The sequence below is a fragment of the Sipha flava genome, unplaced genomic scaffold (genome assembly GCF_003268045.1).
Source record: "Sipha flava isolate LNK unplaced genomic scaffold, YSA_version1 18990_pilon_pilon, whole genome shotgun sequence".
In the NCBI taxonomy this organism is placed as follows: domain Eukaryota; kingdom Metazoa; phylum Arthropoda; class Insecta; order Hemiptera; family Aphididae; genus Sipha; species Sipha flava.
In genome coordinates this window covers 206-2,998 of record NW_020272526.1, presented here as the reverse complement: position 1 = coordinate 2,998, position 2,793 = coordinate 206, and the positions used below count along the sequence as shown (strand labels likewise).

The window sequence follows — 2,793 nt, the reverse complement described above, 5'->3', positions numbered from 1 at the left end:
TAGTGTTTTCCACTGCTGCATGCACGTCTACAAATGATCGACGTATTGTAAAACATTAATTATAGTATGTTTACCATTAAGATAAGTACTCCAAACACTTACCGAGTATACGGAACCATTGGTTGAAGCGCCGTACGGTCCGCATTCGAAGATCATTTTCCATTCCGTTGGAAAATAACTGATTGTAAGTACCAGTGGCAATTTATTACTTTTCATATAGTCGCACAGTTCACTCGGAATGTCCATCTCGGGGTCGACCAGTACGATATTCTCGTCTAACGCTTTCCTCGTTGCTTTTCCAGCCACTCGTTCCTTGCACAATTCGATCTGAGCAAGCAAACACGTGTGTTCAAAAACAACTAATAGTTAATAACAGTGATTACATTTTAAAACGCATTGTAATCATTTCACTGACCTCGGAGTAAACGTCTTGCGACTCACTACTCGATTCGAGACTCTTGTCACTTCGGGCTTGCCAGTCCGATGTCTGTACCGCGTTTTTGGTGTAGCCGCAGAACACCTGAAGCTTGTGCAAAACATATCGCTTGCACTGGCGCACGCAGGTCTAGTGAAAACAGTTGATTAGATTGAAAAATATAAACAGTCGATATCAATCTGTTTCGGTATTCGTTATACAAGCAATGGGAAACTGACGGCTCGCGTACTTTTTTTTTAGAGCTTCCATAGCTATAGGTTTTGTGTAAGTATACTATTGGTTTAATCGTAAAATTAAATTATATAAAGTAAATGTTGATTGTCAGTTTGAATAACTTTTTTATTTTTTACTTTCATTATTCTGGTCCGCAAGATTTTAAAATTATATACATTGACTCTCTACCTACTTTGAGTTGCCCATCCCTGCACTATACAGTAATTATATATAATATATACGCACCGATTCGTCTAAACCGTTCACCGAAGCGATTTGCGAACCAATTCGGTAACTGACTTCCAATCCGGTTTCACGGTACAAAATTATCAGATCCAACGAACAATTCATGATTGCCGATAAATCACCGAGCTGTTCATCGATCGTGCGTTTCCTCATCACGTTCATGCAATACATGGCTATATTTCTCTTCAATGATTTCGTGGCAGTAGATTCTTCACAAATCATGCTAGTGGAATCCATCGCATTAAATTATAGCACTGTCCGATGTATTATAGAAATAGAATATAATTGTTGAACAATAATTGTTGAACAATTGAGAATATTGAAAAAATCTCTGTAGAGTTTCTTATAGTATCCGTACAAGTCGTAGAATTATATAATTCGAACGTCTTCAAATCACAAACAATCAAACATTCGATTAATCAACAGATTAACCAACGAACTATATAGTTGTTTAATCTTATTTGTTGTGGCCAGCTACTTCAATAAAAGTGAATTATATACGATTTATAATGATAAAAATAATAATTAAATTTTAATTTATTCAAAATTAGCCGGATAAAGTTAATATAAGTCTTGCATTTTGACAAATGTGTATTTTTTATCTTATAAAAATTAAATTACAACATTACCCGGAATTATTTTAACATTAGTCAATAGTGGATAATGTTAAATATTGTACATTTAAATTTATGTAAAATTGTTGTTAACACTCAGCTGCGTTCTTGTAAAGTACTCGAGTAAAAGTATTGAATAAAGTATTTAAATTATTTTCAAATAGTCAAATACAAATTTTAAATAATTTTGAAAAAATATTTGGACGTAGTAGATTAAATACTTTTAAGAGTATCTGTATTTAAAATCAAATACTTTTTTAAATTTTTTTTTACAAATGTTATTTCAATTCTATCACATTAAAATAATTTATTAGCTTATCAATTATACATATATTTTATATTAATATAGATTTATCAACCACGTGTCTGTGATGTATAAATAAAATCAATATTTTTATGTAGCAATAAATACAGTACATATATTTAACAAATATAAAACGGCTTTAAAAAAATTTAGAGAATTTGATTTTCAACAATAAATTTTAAAAATTGTATTAATTTTAATATTTTAACTAATTATTGAACGATTACCCTTGAACTTGTATTTAGCTTATAAGGCTTTATCAATTACATTATTTAACAGAAAAATAAATGATTCAATATATAAATATTTCAATAGGCGTACGATCAGCATTCGGTGTATCTGTACTAAGAGATTCCCATAAAACAGTTAACAAATTTTTGGTTTGAAAAAAAGATTTTTTCAGATCAATTGTACTGAGTAAAAAGTTAATGCATTGATGCTTCAAGTTGACAATAAGAATTATACGCACATATATAAATACAAAACAGCAATGGAAAAGGTCCGGATCTCGTTTGACAATGGTGCAAATTATATCATATGACAACAAAACAAAACACTGTTCATGGTATTTTAATCATAGCGAATATCATTGTCTTAAATTATTAATATTAAAACAAAGAAAAAGAATAACAATTTCAATATCTTTGAAAAGTTCTAAATAGTTGAGGTACGGTTATATCATTATTTATTAAACTAATATATTTTATAGTATATAATACCAACAATTTAAAAAATAAAAACTATTTACTAACAATATTAATTAAATTTAAAATTTATTTTTGAACATTAAAATATAATTATTAATCATGAAAACGTAATTGTATAGTATGCATATTATATCAAGACAAAATTTTAAAATTCTACTTGTACTTTAATCTGTACTTTATGTATATGTATATTTAGCTATCTTACTTTTGTGAAGATATTTTATACTTGTAATACAAATATAAGTAATTAGTAATTACTCAATAAACTAAACG

General features: G+C 28.8%; 1 protein-coding gene across 1 annotated transcript; it reads right to left on the bottom strand.

Annotated features, from left to right (window-relative positions):
- Window positions 1-13: 13 nt before the first annotated feature.
- LOC112681307 lies at window positions 14-1,182 on the bottom strand (the record flags this gene model as incomplete). The annotated part of the gene is made up of 4 exons (XM_025551572.1): window positions 896-1,182; window positions 416-565; window positions 103-327; window positions 14-27 (listed from the first exon to the last, which is right to left on the bottom strand). Coding segments are annotated over exons 1-4 (626 nt in total), but the record flags the coding sequence as incomplete, so codon positions are not given.
- Between the last annotated feature and the right edge of the window lie 1,611 nt (window positions 1,183-2,793).